At 48.0% G+C, this 16,320-nt stretch overlaps 1 protein-coding gene across 19 annotated transcripts in view; it reads right to left on the bottom strand.

The window, feature by feature from the left end:
• Positions 1–16,320, bottom strand: part of C29H10orf90 (chromosome 29 C10orf90 homolog) — a 214,542-nt gene that overhangs the window by 65,472 nt on the left and 132,750 nt on the right. For 14 of the 19 annotated variants that reach the window (XR_012020427.1, XR_012020423.1, XR_012020419.1 and 11 more), the window contains 2 exons: positions 10,745–10,834; positions 3,547–3,638 (listed from right to left, as the gene is read on the bottom strand). Coding sequence is in view for 8 of the 19 variants with exons in the window: in XM_072804902.1 (XP_072661003.1) it covers positions 3,547–3,638; positions 10,745–10,834 (182 nt within the window). In the remaining 11 variants the exon portion in view is untranslated. Of the gene's footprint in view, positions 1–3,546; positions 3,639–9,960; positions 10,145–10,744; positions 10,835–16,320 lie in introns of all 19 variants that reach the window. The other 5 variants (XR_012020422.1, XM_072804904.1, XM_072804900.1 and 2 more) reach the window with 2 other exon arrangements.

The following is a 16,320-nucleotide window of genomic DNA, read 5'->3' as shown; positions in this document are numbered from 1 at the left end:
TACCTCTTTAAAGATTCTGTCTCCAAACACAATCACACTCTGTCATTCTGGGAGTTAGGACTTCCACACATGCATTCGGAGTGGGGGGAGACATAGTCCATGACTGACAATACAATACATCACTTTGTGTCCAGCTCTTCTTCCGGGGCTGGGAAACCAAGAAAGAGATGAGACAGAGGAGCTATTTGATGTTCCAAACTTGGCCCACTGCTTTTAAAACGGGGCCACTTTTTAGAAAAGCGATCTCATCGTTCACATCAAATATCTTTCCCAATGAAGCTATTTCAAGGTGCCACTCCGTCTGTTCTTTATATTGGGTTCACTGAACATGGCTTTGGAAAAAAAAAAAAAAGTATCTTTTATCTAAAATAAGATTAACTGATGTAAGATTTGATTTGAGAAGAAAATAATCTTGCATTTAGAGTAGAACATTCAAGGTCAGGGAAAGGTCAAATGAATAGTTGGATTTCATGTCTTGCCTGGGCAATAAATCACCCATTTCCTGACCATCCTCGTACCACATTCGTCTGTGTGTATTTTCTTTCTCGTAAATGCTGCTTTAAGATATTGATTTCTTTTAAATGTTTCAAACATGATTTTGAAGGGCTGGTAACTGCTTTCCTAGTTTTATGCATTTTATTGACTGTTTTTAACTTTATATTTATGCCGTAAGGCATATTACTATAAAGGCACCATTTCATAAATTGAAGAAAGAGATAAGCAGCGGATGGTCAGAGAAATCAGATCCTGAGCCACTGGGATGAGGATGCTTCCATTCCTGTTGCAATTTATTTCTCCAAAGGATAAGCATCTAATCCAACCTGTGGCTTTGAAATCTATATTTTTCTCCACTTGACAATTCTTGCCATTTTCATGGCTGCTCTGCAGCCTACAACTATGTTTGCCAGATGGATTCTTCAGCCCCATGTCTGCACGGATACTCTCTACAGCCACCTCCGCACTAGCTGCAAGCATGTTTACTCCTTTTTATTTGATCCAGAATTATCACCACTAAGCAATCTGTCAACCTAGTGGCATTTCATCATGCATGTAAGAGTGTTTTCAAATGTGAGTTCACTCTGGTATGTAGCGGTGGAGAAAGACCGGTTTAAGACAGATGGAAGAATTGTAGCTTTTCTCCATCTCTGTCCTAAAACTTTTGTCCTTCTATGCACTTACAAGAAATGAAAGGACTCTTTGCAGTGTAACATATAACAGTGAAAAGCTGGAAAGAATCCAAATGTCTTTTAAAAGGGGATCGGGTAAGTAAATCAGGGCAGGCACAACTGCATTGTATTCCATAGAAATTAAAAATAAAGATTACAAAGAATTTACACACCATGGGAAATTGCTTGTGATGGAATCTTATGTAATAAAAGAGAGCCATAAAAGTTGATGTGCATTCTAGTTTTATGTAAAAAAAAAATTGCATGGGAAAAATAAGGGAATGAAATATATATCAATATTTTCTTACTTATATATTTCTATATTTTCCTAAGTGTCTACATGGAGCTGCCAGTACTTTTGTGATCAGGAAAATTTAAACGTTGTTTTTTCAAAGAAGAAAACCCTGTTCCATATTTCATTCCTTTTAAATAATCACTTGGTTGAAGAAGTGCCTGCATATCATTTCTACAGCTTCGACGAATTTTGAAAGGAAAAGTGATCAATCTTGTGCAGGCTCCGGCGGAGAGGCGGAGATTTATGGCAGTTACAAAGGAAGGGCATCCGTTTGGAGTGTTTCATCATCTTACAGCATCCTTATAACAAACACACAGGGACAAGCTTTAAAAGCTCAAAGTTAGGAGGGAAATTTGAAAGTCACACTACTGATAAGATCAAAGCTGATGGTCCAGATCACTCCAAAGCAGATGTTTAGAAGGTGTGATTTCTGGGAGTTATTTAATTCAATCATAGATAATGACTGTGTGAGTGTGTGTGTGTGTGTGTGTGTGTGTGTGTGTTATGGAGACCCAGCTGCATGGCTGCAAAGATCTTTATCACTAATAACCAAACTAGTTTTAACATCAATAGGAAAATGCTGGAATTTGCCAGCTCAGTGTCAAAAGCAGGTGAGAAAGACCTTCAGCTTGTATCCTTCTTAAAAGAGAAGCAATCAACTTCATCATTATCCTGCCCTTCTTAACTGGGAACCTGCTTCCAGGGATGGTTCTCCATGATCCACTGTTCTTGTTCTTTTCCCTCCCTGCAACCTGAGGTTCCTGCTCCTGCTCCCCAGGAACAAATCAGTGATAGCCCAGCATCTTTACATCTTTAGACAGTGAGCTCAGTGCTTCCCTATAGAAAGGGCTTCAAGTATTGGGGTGCCTAAATAGATGGTTCGGTGGTTGACCGTCTGCCTTCAGCTCAGGTCATGATCCCAAGGGCCTGGGATTGAGTCCTGCATTGGGCACCCTGCTGGGAGCCTACTTCTCCCTCTGCCTATGTCTCTGCCTCTTTCTCTGGGTCTCTCATGACTAAATAAATAAAATCTTCCAAAAAGGGCGGGGGGGGGGCTTTAAGTATTGACAACTAGACTTCACACCCAGAATGGCATCGTTTCTCTGTCATGTGGGAGTTCAGTCCTGGGATCTCTGAGGGAAATGTTGAACTTCGTTAAATGCAGAGCTAAATCAAAGGATAATACCTAAGACAAGTATTTTGGGGGGGAAACAATTTTTTTTACAGGTACCCTTGCCACTTGAATCTGTCATGAGACATCAATTCTTATAATCCCACAATCTCTTAGAATTACAAAAGTCGATGGCAGATTATCCATTTGTGAAAGACAACAGTGGTCTTGTAAGCTAATGCCTTGGACGGTTCCTTCTGGCTGGAAAGTCCACATAACTAGAATGAGCCTTCCCTGATGCCAGCCTTTCAAGCAAGATGAGAACAGAAGCTCTGGAGCTGGACAGCTGGGGGATTCAGGGCAAGTCAAGTACTAGAGGTACTGGAGCTTTACTTTTCTCACCTACAAAATAGGTATCATAATAATATCTCCCTCCAGGGACTGTGGGAAGGATGGAATGAGTCAGTCAATTAGCCAGAACCTGGTGTGAGAGACACTGGCGGTATTAACCACCATGTACAGAGTCTTTGTTCTCTAGAATCAGAAACATTTCATTTTATAAATATGACCTCTAATTTTCTCCCTATTTCAGACAACTGACATTTTCTGCCGTTATAACAATGTATACTAGCTTGTTAGATTTCCAATTATCTCTTCTCCACCTTCCAAGTGCTGCATGGCATCATCCTGTCTCTCTCCAGCAGATTAATTTTGGTTTAAAATGGAGATTCAATCACCATCCTCTCCTATGATACTGCAAATTTACAAATTGTTGGCGAGGATTATAAAAGAATAATTATACAGCATGTACTTCAACCTAACAAGTCTTAGCCATCGATGGTTAGATTTTCTGCTGCCTTAATTCAGTTTTGGCTAAACAAAGTAAAATGCAAACACAACATAAGGAGGCCAGTGATCATGTTTTATAGTTGGCTGCATTTTGCTGACTACCTTAGAAGTTAGAAACATGTTACCTCGGTGAAGTCAGATTTCTTCTCTGTAACATCAGACTGAAGATTTTTAAGGGTGATTCGATCATTTGTAGTGTACCGGTTGTCCCGTAATCCTAGGCAAAAGGAGATAATATTGCTACCTTTTAGTACATGAAAGGATGAGATGGCCTCTATGACTCTACTAGGAAGTTTCACATCACCTCGTCAGGTATTATTACCAGTCAAGGGTGAAGCCAGTATATTTTGACCCATGATAAAACCTTGTGCATTGCCCTCATTCATTCTACCCCCCCTTTACTTAGGCTCTATGATTTTATTATTATTTAGTTTACAATTAGGCTGCAAGATTCCTTCCACCCAGCAGTTGTTTATGTTCCTGGATTTAGTAATAATTGAACAAGTTCGGAATGCTCACAGTCTCCCTCATCTTGAGTTTACACCCAGCAGGAGAGAAAACCACATCTAAGAGATTCCCAGCACCACTCGAGTTAAGAAAGGCTGAAACATTATGACCAACTTTCATCCAATGTCTTAACACAACAGCGCTTGAAGGAGCCATGATTGGCGCAGACGCAGACATCGAAGCTGCTTTTGAATGGCTGAGGATAATCCTGTGATAATACTGCAAGGACACGTGAGACACCATGGGCAGCCCTCCATAAAGACACCTGCCATCCTGATGGCCTGGGATATCATCAGATCCAAGTGCACACACTGGCGGCGAATTGTGAACCTGGATTCCAGTTCTGGCCCCACCACCCACGAACTTGATAACAATGGACAAGTTGGAATCTCCTGATCCACCAAACCTGGCCTGCATGCCTCATAGAGCCCTGGATGGAATCCACAACCCAACAGCATTATGATCACCTGTTGCTAATGTAGGAACGTATGTAAACACAGGAAGGTGGGGTAGAGAGGAGAGTCTGTGTAGCCCAATCTCTGCAGCCCAGGTAACAGTGCTGCCTCCACGATGCAGATATTCTGGGGAAAGTGATTTTTCCAGAGCCTACACAGAGTGATTCCCCAACAGCTGGTGCTGGTGATAAGAAAAAAGAGACTTAAGAAGTAGCTTTCTAAGTTAGACTCCTATCTTCATCAACTCATGAGAAGGGCTTATTACATATATATTTACATATAATTCAAACAACTCGTTTTAAATCATTTAAAAATAATACAAAGCATTTTATGGAGCAAATGATACCTTATAGTATTTTTATGCTTGGCAGATTTGCAAAGGGGTCAGGACATGACTTGCGGGAATTTCAGGGGCCACTCTACCAGCCCACCCAAAGCCCGCTCATGTCCCACCTCGTCCTTGGGTGATGAGGCCCCCATCAGCTCTGTCCCAGACGTGTGGTTGTGCCTCCATCTCTGCCTGTTATTGAGTGACAGAGATAGTCATCCAAGATGATGTGCACAGATTACTTTCCATGAAGCGCAAATATAAGACCTGAAAGATCTCATGGATTTCTGTGCAGAGTCGATGCGTCATGATGAGCTGACAATAAAGCTGATGAAGATGGAAATCTCCTGGCTCTAGTCAGACAGCATCGTGTAAAGAACTCTAAAGTCAGCAGAGACCTGGGGGCCGGCGAGGCCCAGAGCTGCAGCCCAGCCCAGCCCAGCCCCAAGCTCATGGGCAGTAGGTGAGCTACTCATCCTCTCAGAGTTTCTGCAGCCACAAAATGCAGAGAAGAACACCTCTCGCCCAGCCTTGTTATCATGCCCCGAGGCTAGTGTATGTAAAGTACGTGGGCCAGGGTGGCATCTGGGGTTAATATTTGATAAACCACACTGGTGAGGACTGTTTGTGAGCGTGACCAAGGCAGCACCACCTCCCACCCTGTGCCCCAGATGGTCGCTAGAGTCAGACCACACAGTCCCAGAGTCTGTAGCTACTGGTGTGGCTTTGGGCAAATCACTCAGCATCCCGTGGCTCCTTGCTATGAAGTTGGAGGTGACAATGGAGCCTACTTGATAGAGGTACTGGGAAAGAGTAAGTGGCCTAACTAATTAGCCCTCAACACAATGCCCAGAACCCAAGGATATGTGATAAACATCAGCTACAGGGAAGTTGCATCACCCTCGGTGGAGAAGAGGGACAGCACTGGGCCAGACAAGCAGGGGCTGTGTGTTCGTGGCCTGTAGCTGCTGCATCAGTGATCGCCAACTGTGAGGCCTGTTATCTTATGGTTATGGAGCTCAGACATCCATTGGGAATGAGTCTCACAGGGCTAAAGTCTCAGTACCCAGGGGCTGCACTCCTTTGGGAGGCTCTAGGGAGAATGTTTCCTTGCCTGTCCAGCTTCAAGAGCCCACCGGCTTTCCTTGGCTCCTGGCTCCACATCACTCACATTGTGCTCCCACCATCACTTCTCCCCCTCTCTCTGACCCTCCCACCTCCTTCTTACCCTTGTGATTAGACTGGGCCCACAGATAGTCCAGGATAGTTGTCTCGTCCCATGGTTCTCAACCATACCTGCAAAATCCCTTTTGCCACGAAGGGTAATATGACCACCACTTCTGGGGACGAGGACGTGGACATATTTGGGGGCACCCCTGTTGTGCCTATCAAAGACTAGTTGGGGGCAGCCCCGGTGGCTCAGCAATTTAGCACGACCTTCAGCCCAGGGCCTGATCCTGGAGTCTTGGGATCGAGTCCCACATCAGGCTCCCTGCATGGAGCCTGCTCCTCCCTCTGCCTGTGTCTCTGCCTCTCTCTCTGTGTGTGTCTGTCATGAATAAATAAATAAAATCTTTAAAAAAAAGACTAATTGGGGAGACTAAGGTAGATGCTTTGGATGAAATTTAGGGCCTTTAAAACAACAAATCGAGAGTCTGTGTAGCAAACAAGGGAAGACACAATGGGCTGTCTATTGAAAGAAAGGAAACAAAAACTTATGAGCCACATGATTGCAGCATTAAAAGAAAATTTTTAATATGTGTGAGAATTCATAAAACCAGTAAACTTGTAACTGAGAGCCATGAACCTAGTTTTGAGTGAAAATGAGGTAGGACTGGAGCCACACATGAGGATGCCTGACATAACGACCTCAAAGGAAATGAGGAGGTGAGTTACCAGAGTGGGTTAAAGCATGGTATTAGGGAAAGAAAGACCCCGATTCAAACCCGTTTTGCCACTAACCAATCAGTCAATTTAAGTAATTTTGGGTAAGTTACTTAAATTGTTAGTCTTATTTTCCCATGTGTCAGAGGAAGCAAGACCCGTCTCCTAGAGTGGCTACAAGAAATAATGAGATGATGAATATCAAGACCTGAGCAGAGTGCCCAGCATGTGGTGATGACACAACCCTGCCCTCACCCCATGCCTTCCACTTGACCACATAACTGTTGCCACCGGTAAAGGTCCGCACCATCGGGTGACCTGCCCTGGCATCTCTGAGTAAGGCCAAGCTGGGGGAATGCTTGGGGCAGGTTAGCAAGAACAAGGGTAATAGTTTTGGCTTTTCCACTAGCTGGGATCCACCAGTTCTATGGGAAAAGGGTTCACATCTCCAGTACAGAAAACACATTAACCAGAATGGACTGCACCTGGACTTGGTCTCGCTCTCAGAACAAGGACAGGAGGGGTCCAGACCAGTTGGCTCCTTCTCTCCACAGTGGGAGCTGGTCTGGCCTGGATCTCTCACAGGCGCAGGTGAAGTCTACTCTGCATCAAGAAATTGTCCTGGTTAAAACATAAAAAACAACAACAACAAAAAACTGGCAGTAGGTGGGCAGGCCCTGAGCACCTGCAGGACATACACCAACCAGCTATGTGTCATCACAGAAATCCAGCAACCTGGGGCCAAATTCTAAGTTTTGTCACTCTGTGTAGTTTACATAACCCCATCATTTCTGCTTCCCCCTCTAAGAAATTAGAACCTGGAGCTGTCTCTGTTGGGAGGGTAGCTGTCAGAGACTCACAGCTTCACTCTTCTCTGAGAACGGCCCTCTATGGAGGCTGCGCCTTTCTCTATATTGGTTCACAGCCCAGGATGGGGCACAAAATGGGTACAAACCCAGGGAAGCTTTGTTGTTTATGCCCTGAGCATAACCCACAGCCAGGCTGTACCTGAGACCCCATCAGGGCTCCTTAGCTCTCTCACAGTCCTACCTGGACAGCACCCTCTCGCACCTGCCCTCAGTCCCAGCCTCTGCTCCTTGTAAACCCAATGGGGCCCTACCACACTGTGCTGGTTAAGAAGGAGGGCTTTCAAAGTGGGGCTCCTAGATCACAATTCATCATGGGTGAACTTGTTAGAAGTGCACCTTCTCAGGCCCCACCTGCTGACCTGCAGATCTACTGAATAAAACTCAGGTGGGGCTTAGCCATCAACGTTTTAGCAAGCCCTACGGAACATTCAATGCAGCTCAGGTCCAAGAACACTGCTGGTCTTAGGCCAACTAGCTCTTCCACAAATGATGACTTTGAGGTCCCGGGAGGAAACCACATGCTTTCTGATGCAAAACCACCACCCCCCTGGCTTTTAGAAAGCCATATCTAGGGGATCTAAATGGATTTTAACCAATGACTTCAATTACAATGAAGGCATCAAGAACGCCAGCATGCTGACTTTCATTCTGAAATGAATTTAAAAGTCAGTCCAGTTGGCCAACAATTCATTGCTGGTTTATGGATCAGCCGTGTTTGGTGCCCAGTGCTCTGGGCCTCTGGCCCCAGGGAGTGTGTCAGCACACAAGCATGTCTGAAGAGGTCTTCTCTTCCAAGACGGTTGGAAGGATTATATATACACTTCTGTCTTCATCAGCCTGCACCACTCACCCAAAGCCACCCATCCCCAACTTTACGCCCCTTCCCAGAGGCCACAAGCAACCCATTGCTCATGAGGCCTTGAGCCAGACACTCCTGGAATCCAGATTTCCTCTCTGGGGAAAGTGCACTTCAGCCATGGAATCCAGAGCAGGAATTTATGTGGTGCCCAGGGTGTTAAGGCCCCCAGTGAGCCCCTCTCTTGCCCATGGCTCTGTCACAGAGAGAGCCCTGCCAGCCAAGGGACTGGTAGGGTTTGGGAGGGGGACACCGGAAACGGCCCTGTAGGATGGGGTGAATGTAGACAAATATGGAAGCAGGATGGAGAGAAGGTGGCACAGCCCAAGCAGAGGTGAAAGAGAAAAGTGGGAATGGCTTAAAGCATAAAAGCAGAAGAATCTGGCGTATTTGGAGAATGGCAAGTAGCACATTGGGTGAAGCACAGGGTAGGAGCAAGGAATGGCCTACAGTTCCCACACAGCACCCAACAATGCTTGAGTCATCACCATGAAACCAGCAGACAAGCACCTTCGTGCCTGCGAATGACACCATCAAAGTGGTGCGCACGTGAGGCGCACCCAACCTTCAGCCAGCGGGGTGAGCACGCGGTTGGCACTCCTCTACCGTTCACATCCACATGCCCGCTTCTCGGACCACAAATGCCCCTCACATGGTTTACTCAGAGCTCTCACGATGCTTTAACAATACCTTCAGAAAATATTTTAAAATAGGCATTTTTCAGAATCACTTATCCAATTTCAATTCAGCTAGTCACTTCTGTGGGATTTGACCTTGTTGGCTACCCAATGCCTCTGGAAGTTCTTTCCGTCTTTGACTTCTGGAAGGACGGGTGGTCTGTCTTCCTCCCTCCCGGCTACGGTGTCCTTTCCTTTGTGGGTTCTCTCCTTGACCCCGCCTTGTCTCCCCCCTTGGGCTCTCATGCCAAACCTCAAGACGCATCTTGGCCTTTGCTTGCTTTATAAACCAATGGCAAGGAAGGACCCAGATCTCGTCCTTGAGTACCAGCTAGAACCAGCCTCAAGCTCGGCTAGCTTGAAAGGGAACCAGCCGTGTCCCAAGTTGCTGCCACCACTGGCCTCCTCTGCCTCTTCTCCCTCGGCCAACCCTGAATCCATTATTTTGGTGAGTCGCCCCCATCCTCTTATCACCCACAATAGAAATTGAGGTGTCCCCTTCTACACACACTTCCTTTCTCTCATCTCACCTCCAATGTCCAGCGGAAAGCCAAGACCGGTTTCCTCTTATGAAATAGGCTCTGCTCTATCCCATCTGTTTCATCTCCCTTGCATTGCCTGGTCTTGTCAAGGTCACAGTCAAGCTGGTGACCCCACAGCCTCGTCTCCTGTCTGGTTCCCCCAAATCCCCTCGACGTCACCAGTTTGTGACCTTGTGGCTCCTTTGGAAAATCTAATGAAAGGATTCCCCCCTCTTACCCTCCCTGCCCCGACCCCCAAACAGAGCCTGGGAAATATACACATAAAAACCTGAGCTCATGTGCCCAGGCTCCTGGGGCTCCCGGAAAGGAGGCTAAAATTCCTTAAAACAAGCCTGCCACTCCTTCCCAGACGTGGTGGCTTCCACCCCTCTTTGATCTCAGGTGCCACCTTTCCAATCCTCCTGGCCAGCTCACTGCTCACCTTGGATCCAGCTCTGGAGCATCTCCTCCGAGAAGGGCTTCTTGGGCTGCCCCCTCCACCTGACACCCCCTGCCCCATGCTGCATTGCCCTCCGGTCTGTGCCGGTGCCTGCATTCACTTCCTAGGGCTGCCGTAGCTAATGATCACCGATGAGGTGGCCATAGAGATGTATTGTGTCACAGTTCTGGAAGCCAGAAATCTGAAATCAAGGTGCCGGCAGGGCCAAGGGGGAGAATCCTCCCTTGTCTCTTGCTGGCTGCTGCTGGTGGCCGGGCATCCTTAGTGTTTCTTAGCTCATAGCAACAGAACGCTCAGGTCTGTGTCCACAATCACACGGGTCTCAGCGTCTGCAAATCCCTCCCTTTACAAGGGCACCAGCCACTGGGTTTTAAGACCAACCCTAATCCTGTCTGACCTCATCTTGTTGTATCTGCAAGGATTCTATTTCCAAATTAGGTCATGTTCATGGGTGTTAGGAGGTTAGGACTCACTCCAACATTATCTTTTGGGGGGAACACAGTTCAACCTGCCCCTGTGCCCCCAACAGGCTGTCACTACCATCCATCCTTACTTACTACACCGTGCTGTAACCACCCATTCAAGAGGCTGTCTCCCCCATTGGACCGAGGTCTTTAGGGGACATGCTATTCATCTCCTTCCTCCGGTGCCTAGTCCAGCCACCTGGCCAACTGAGGACACTCACTGTTGACTGAATGAACAAATGATTTTATATTTTGATAACAGTTACATCTGTGAGGGGCAAAAAAAAAAAATCACAACATACCTTCTTCAGACAGTTTTATCATATTCCACTGGCGTTTCAAAGACATTTGACTCAGTTTCAGAGGTCTGTTAATGACAAGGATGTTTCTGGCTAAAAAATATAAAAATAAAAATAAGAAAGAAAAGAAAAAAAGAAATATCAGGCACACTTTACATCTGTAGCTACTCTTGGAATGAGTCAGGCTGCCACGGTCCACCCTGGGCGGAAGAGCCTCGGAGGGTTCTATCTGTGATGAAGTCACCAGAATGTTTATGGGGCAACCAGGGGTGGGGGAGGGAGTCCACCTTGGCTCCATTTCTCATTGGCAACAACAGCAACCATCACCGTGATGTTTCTATCTGAGGTTCTCTGAGAAGTGAGAAGAGCTGGCACGACCATTATTTACAAGTTTCTGCAGAGCACTGAGATACGAGTCAAGGAGCTGTTCTCTCTAGTGCCTACATTCGGACACCATCTTCTCCTCTTCCTCACCAACTTCTCACTCCTTCATTTTTCGCCTGGCTTGGGTGACACTGGTTCTCTTGCCAGGCAGCATTTTTTACTATTTAAAAGTGCCCTGAGTGTGACCATACACTCAGGAAAACACCACAATGTTAATTTGTTTAATCTGCTTTTAACGTGTTACCAAATTCTGCAAACCAGGTCACCTAGAATATTGGGCAACATGACAGTCTTTATCATGCAAGCTGTTTTAAGAACAATCGGTTTTCCTGCAACTTAATAAAACACCTTTGACACTAAATTATAACGAACATTGTTTTATAATTCATGCCCGACTACATCTGAGGTAGCTTATAATTAGCAACAAGGATTTTGTTGTTGTTGTTGTTAAAGGTAAACCCGTGATAAAAGAGGCAAGCGATAGGCTGGAGAAATCGCTGACCCATAACGTCTGGTCTAAAAGATGACACTGGCACAGATGAATCACAACCTAAGGGCGAGTTTGCCACAGCCAAGGCCAAAGGGAGGCATGATAAATTGCATAACTCATTGCCTTTCAAATGAAATACGATGTTTCGTAAGGAAAGTGGTTTCATCCCCTGGGATAAGACATTGGGAGCAGGGGAGGGGGGGGTCACTACATAAATGGACAGCACCTGTGTGAGTCTTTCCGTAAACACCAAACCGGTAGAAACTTCCCTGGATAATCCCAAAGTGCTTTGAGTCTGGTCAACGTCACTAATACAACTTAATGGCTAAAATTTCTCTTTCCATCTCTGCAAGACAATCGATGTTGGATTCAGTGTGATCTTCTTTAATGCTCAAACTGGCCTTATGAGGAGGGCACTATTATTACCCCCGTTTTACAGGTAAGGAAGCTGAGCCTCATTTAAGTGCCTGCAAGGGTCACCCATCCAGGAGGCCTCCAGCTAGGACTTTGCAATACTACTGATCACTGTCCTGTAGCAAAGGTAGAAACCGGGCAGATTGAGAAAGTGCCTGGATTTTGGTGGCAGGGCCAAGGTGACACCGGCGCTACCACATTCTTATGCTATCATCTTGGACAAGACGCACACCCTCCAAGCCTGGGTTTGCTCCTCGGACAGAGAGGCACTGTAGGGCCGGGAACTGTGAAATGAGGTAAATAAAGGTTTTCATGGGCTCAGCACAGTGCCTGGCACACAGTGGGCCCTGGAGAAAATGGAACGTATTATCAGCCACAGTTTTACACAAAATTTTTAATCTCAGAAAATTGAGGTAATAAAGATGTTTTAAGTGTATCCACCCATTTTGTAGCCATTTTGTAGCTGGTTTCTGAGATGCCTGGAGCCTAAGGCACCGCATGTCCGTCCCCCAGTGTCCCGGGTTGGCTCCCTGGGGACAGCGCAAGGGCTGTGCACTGACTGTGATTGCGCGTGTGCATCAGTCTACGAGCCCTGACACCCGCTCATGTCAGGTGAGTACTCATGTACTCACACCACGAGCTCGGTGCCACAAACGTGTAAATGAGAACCCAACATCTTTGAGCACCTGAGTCAGGTGCTGGGGTAACAAAGATGAATAGCACACAGGAGTCCCCGTCTTTGAAAAGCTCAGAGCCTAATGGGGGAAGGAGACCCAAAACTAGGCCTCTTTCAGTGCAATGCAGACTTGATCATTTTCTCCTATGGACTATCTGCTTTTCTACCTTCAATTGTGGTAAAATACACGCAGCACAAAAGAACCATCTTAACCATTTGTAGGTGTCCAGTTCAGGGGCATTCGGTACGTCCCCACTGTCGTGCTCCAGAACTCTCTCATCTTGTAAGCTGAAACCCTGCACCCCTAAAAGCTCACCCCTCATTCCCCACCCGCCCCTCAGGCCCTGGAATCCACCCTCCTACTCTCTGTCTATATATTTGACTATTCTAGAAACCTAACATAAGTGGAATCATGCAGTGTTTGTCCTTTTGTGCCTGGCTTGTTTCACGGAGCGTGTCCTCAGAGTTCCTGCGCGCTGCGACTGGCGTCAGCATTTCCTTCCTCTTCAAGGCTGAGTAATATTCCACTGTTTGTAGAGAGCACATTTTGTCTCTCCGTTCACGCGTTGCCAGGCATTCAGGTTGCTTGCACCCCGCGGTCACTGTGAATAAAGCTACTCTGGACATGGCCGTACAAATATCTCTTTGAGTTCCTGCTTTGAATTCTTCCTGCGGGTTACCTTCTACCTTTTTTCTGATTTCCTATTGGTCTTATTACCTAACATTTGCTTGGCAAACTCTAGGGTTCTTTTTTGAGGGGGGGGCAGGACAAAGAGATGGACACATGGAGAGATCACTTTAGTAGTCCTCTTAAAAGTGTCCTTGAAAAATTATCATTTCCCGGCTTTGTACATGCACGGGGCAGGGCGGACGGGACAGGTAGGGGGTCATCTTGTTTTATGTCCTTGACAGAGGTAAGCAAGAAAGCACAGGTGGCCTCTGTCATGTAACCCAGGTACCTTTGATGTGGGCTCCAATGTGAAGGAGAGAGAACACACCTCCCCTCTCAAAGAAGACTCCATGAGTGGGGACCAGGGGGCGGGGCAACCCGGGTCAGAGAGAACCAGGGCCGGGTGGTGGGGCAGGGGTTGTGCTGGGCTCCCAGGGAAGGTGTCGGCTCACCTACACGAGGGGCCTGGGTCCGGGCAGCACCAAGGTTGAAAGCAGGCAGTGTTCCCTCATTTCTTTTGGCTTTAAAAGGGACACAGCACACTACGGCGGGCAGGGTCCAGGCGGGCAGCAAGGACACTGGGCTCCCGTCCCACCTGGCCACTCGACTGGGACCCTGAGCAGGTCAGCCCACCTTCCAGGCTCAGCTTCCCCGTCTGTGACATGTAGGGTGGTGGGGGCCCGCGTGGCCTCGGGGACACCGTGTCGTTCTGCTACATGGCCCTGTCCCGAGACGGCCAGCTGCAAGGTGTCAGGGACATTTGAGGGGTGAGCGCGTGGGAACACGGCTCCCGCTCGGGGCCTGCTTCCTTCACCAGGCGGAACACACATCGTTACACGCTCTCTTCTTCAAGGATCATCAAGCTCGCTGAACAAGAGTCACTATTACCTCGCATCGGAAGTCACAGAGTGGTTGGATTCCAGAGGGGCCGGCGCCCTCCCCAGGTGGAGGCAGAAACCTGGGACCCTGGGGTGGACAACAGGGGTCCGCCGGGCCCGGCGCCCCCGGTGAGACCCAGGCCCCCGCCACCGAGGCCACCCCCTGCAGGACGGGCCGGGGGGTCATCTGCTTTGAGCCCAGGCCTGGATGGCAGCCAACACGCAGGGATGAAGCGGGCCGCGTCCGGACACCTCCGGCGGAGAACCCGGAGCACGGCCCAGCTGCAGAGCCACGCCCTCCAGGGAGCCCCGAGAACCTGGCAGCTCGGTCCCTTATGGAAACCAGCTGCGGGGATATTTTCAGAAGATGTCAGGTGGGTCTCCTCTGCTTGCCGCCGGGACGAAGCCGGGAGGACCCAGGGAGGGTCGAAGGGTCGAGGGACGAAGCCGGGAGGAACACAGGCTGCCCCCTGAGCTGGCCACACCAGGGTGGTGCAGCACCCCAGGGCGCCCCGCAGCAAAGCTCTCGTGTAAGAGCCTCGGGCAGCATGGGGGTGGGGGCTGACCCAGGTCCAAAAGCCCTGCACCACAGGAAACCCCCAGGCTGGGAGATGCTCGCACATGCTCGGCCCCGAGCCCGGGGGTCTGCCCAGCAAGCCCAGGGGGCTCCCTACACAGTGCTCCCCTCGCCGGCTGGGGAGCTTGCTCTGCACATCACCGGGCTTCGGGTTTTGAGGGGTGTGGGTTTTCCTTCTTTGTTGCTTGTTTACTGGAACGAAGATCCAGGGCTCTGCGTTTCCTACTAGTCTCTCCTGCTCTAACAGACCCCGAATGCAGGCAAGAGCCAGGAAAACCACCCCCTTTAAACGTGGAGGCACCTAAGCATCGCAGGTGACGGGCTCGTCTACAAGGGCTCCTCCGCAAAGACGAGACATGGAGGCTGGGGAGGGGCAGGGCTGGCCGGAGCAGGTCCAGCTCAGGAGTAGCAGGGGCGGGCTCACTCCTCGGAGACAGTCCTGATCTCCCGCTATCTTCTACGCCCCCCACCCCCTGGGCTGACCTTCCCTCCATGCAGCTGACTTCTGTTCATACAGCTTTATTGAGCTGTAACTCACGTACCATAAAGTTTACCCTTTACAGCATACAATTCGATGGGTTTGTATATTGACAAAGTTGGGCAACCATCACCACTGTCTGATTCCAGGACAGTCTCATCACCCTCCCGAGAAGCCCCCTCCCTGCTGTTCCCCATCACCCCTTCACCCCAGTCTCTGGCAACCACTTGTCTTCTTTCTCTGGATTTGCTTATTCTGGATATTGCCTATAAATGGAATCATATGACATGTAGCCTTCCAGTTTGGCTTGTTTCACGGAACATCATATTTCTAGGGTTCATGCCTGCAATAGTATGTGTGAGGCTCTCATTCTTTTCTACGGCTGAATACTATCCCATGGCACGGATACACCATATTCTGTGCATCTGTTCATCAGCTGATGGGCATCTGAATTGTTTTCACTTTTGGGTTTTAATGACTGATGCTGAACACTTGTGTACAAGGTTTTATGTGGACATAGGTTTTCCATCTCATGGTTGTATACTTAGGAGCAGAATTGCTGGGTCCTAGGGCAACTCCATGTTTAACTTCTTGGGGAAATGTCAAACTGGTTTCTGAAGTCCCTGCACCATTTTAAATTCCCACTAGCAATGTTCGAGGGTTCCACTTTTTCCTCATCTTTGCCAACACTTGCTCTTCTCCATTTCTTTGACTAGAGCCATCCCAGTGGGGGTGCAGTATCATCTCCTTGTAGTGTTGACTTTCCTTTTCCTAATGACTAAAATGTTTTATGCCTTTTCATATGATAGTTGGCTGCTTGCATATCTTCTTTGAAGAAATGTCTATTTTTAAATATTTTTATAGCAACTCTAGGAGAAAGATGCTCAAGGATGCCTCCTTTTCTGTCACCCACATAAATGAGTGAACAACAGTGATTCACAGACTCCCATCAGAGAGCATTTCACATTGATGTACCTTCAGCAAGAGTGACATCACTACATGGAGGCTAAGA

The sequence above is a fragment of the Canis lupus genome, chromosome 29, assembly GCF_048164855.1.
Source record: "Canis lupus baileyi chromosome 29, mCanLup2.hap1, whole genome shotgun sequence".
NCBI lineage: Eukaryota > Metazoa > Chordata > Mammalia > Carnivora > Canidae > Canis > Canis lupus.
The sequence above is the reverse complement of the archived record's forward strand: the minus strand, read 5'-3'. Positions and strand labels throughout refer to the sequence as shown.